General features: G+C 41.4%; 1 protein-coding gene across 1 annotated transcript in view; it reads right to left on the bottom strand.

Annotated features, from left to right (window-relative positions):
• LOC102673287 overlaps positions 1-884 on the bottom strand; it is a 64,177-nt gene extending 63,293 nt beyond the window's left edge. The window contains 2 exon segments of the mRNA XM_031509756.1: positions 173-377; positions 497-884. Of these exon segments, the coding sequence (XP_031365616.1) occupies positions 173-340 (168 nt within the window). The 5' untranslated portion in view covers positions 341-377; positions 497-884.
• Between the last annotated feature and the right edge of the window lie 1,057 nt (positions 885-1,941).

Genomic DNA, 1,941 nt, shown 5'->3' with positions numbered 1-1,941 from the left:
AAAAAAAAAAAAAAAAAAAAAAAGAGAAAAAGAAAAAAAGAAAAAAGGAAAAAAAAGACACGATTACGAGAACGCAAAACACGTATGCAGTTGCACTTGCACAAACGTATAAACACCAGAGAATGGTTAAAAAAACATCCTATCCTAAAAACGATGAAAAATCCTAATATACCTGAGGATGATAGATAGAGGTGGTCTTGCCATCTGTTCGGATGCTGGGAGGTGTAGTTGCGTTCGCGGTCGGCAGATTCCTCGGATTCATCGCGATTTCGGGCCCAGGGTGAATCTTCCTGATCCCCTGGGTGCCGGTCGAGGGACCCATGGTCGGGGCCTTCACCATCGTCGGCCGCACCCCGGTGTGTGCTCTCGATTCCCCGCTGTTCCACGGAGCACACGCAAGGAAATAGCGAGAAAGAGAGAGAGAGAGAAAGAGAGAGAAAGAGAAAGAGAGAAAGAAAGAGAGAAAGAGAGCAAGGGAGAAAAAGCACGCACGCACCGTGGAGACGAAGCACAGGCGAGAGCAAGCAAAAGCACACTGGCCGCCGCTGCCGCCGGTTCTATCGATCTGTCCTTCTCTCTTCTTGTTCTCCCCTTTTTTTCGCGGTAGAACGCGTGAAACGGGAAGGGAAAAAATGAGAAAATTGTCCGTGGTCCTGACGGTAGGACCCCTGAGGAGGACCCGGTTACGGTGGCACTCACCACCCAGCGTCCTCGTCGACTATCTCCACGCTCCGTTCCCTCCCTCGAACGTACATCGTCTCGTTCTGCCGACTTATCCCGACCACGGCCGAGAGCGCAGCGCCACAGGCGGACGGCGAGGGAAGTAGGGGACAAGGCTCGGTCTCCGTCGACGAGAGAGATCTCACCGCGAACGATGGAGGAGAGTTTTGGGCGGGCGGGTTGGCCGGGGACCGTTTCATGTCCGTTTAAAATGAATGATGCGCGAATGTTTTCATTAATTCCGAAACACGGCGGAAGATGGCTCGCGTGTGTCGTAGTAGTAGTCGTGGACGCGCGTAATGCTTCGGCTTATACGTTACACATGATCCATTTATACAGGAGAGTTTAAATATTCCGAATTGAGGTTTTAAAAAAAAAAAAAATCGCGTGGCTCGTGGAAATTGGATTTTTGGATCGCGTTGAGCTTAAAGATCGAACGTAAAGATAGGAGAAAATTTGAATTTAGAATTTATGATAGTTTAATAAGGTTAGAATCTGAGTCTAGACTAGATAAGTCTAACTTTGAACGAAATGGAAAATTTTGGAAATGGGCCAAGAATAATTTCTTTGCTGTTTGATAAATGATGTATAAATTTTTTAATTTTAAAGGGGTTTAAGATGATACACGGTACGCGGTAATTATATATAGATAAGGCATGATACTTTTACGTTTTTTTTTATAACGGTAAAGTAGAGTGATCATAGCACTCGAGAGGATTTAAGTATTTAAGAATTTTTTGATTCTACGAAGCTTGCGATGTATAAATATCGTATATTGGATCGTTGTGGATGAGTTTAAGGAAAGTGGAATGTTAGTTTCAGAATAGCATAAGTGGAATTTGTAATAACTAAATAGAATATGAATGTTTCGTGGTAGATAAATGTGCAGAGTTGTAAAGGTATTTAATATATTTCGGTATTTAATATATTTTATTTAAAATTATATTATGAATAAAAATATGGAATTTGCAATAATTAAATAGACTACGAATATTTTAATGTAGTGGATTAAAAATATATGATAGAACTTTTTTTATATTAGCGATCTTTTCCTTCTATTATTTTTCTTATCGAATATTTGTCTCACTTGACTTCTTTGTGAATTATATTCTTTGCAATTTTTATTTTCACGATGCACAAAGAGCGAGCTGGTACAGAGGAAATTTGCTCGTTGAACAGGTGTCAGGATTTATGGGTTTTCGGATATAAGCGCAAAGATCG

Source organism: Apis dorsata, unplaced genomic scaffold (assembly GCF_000469605.1).
Source record: "Apis dorsata unplaced genomic scaffold, Apis dorsata 1.3 scaffold_172, whole genome shotgun sequence".
Classification (NCBI taxonomy): Eukaryota; Metazoa; Arthropoda; class Insecta; order Hymenoptera; family Apidae; genus Apis; species Apis dorsata.
Note: the sequence above shows the minus strand (reverse complement) of the source record. Positions and strands in the feature narration are given on the sequence as shown.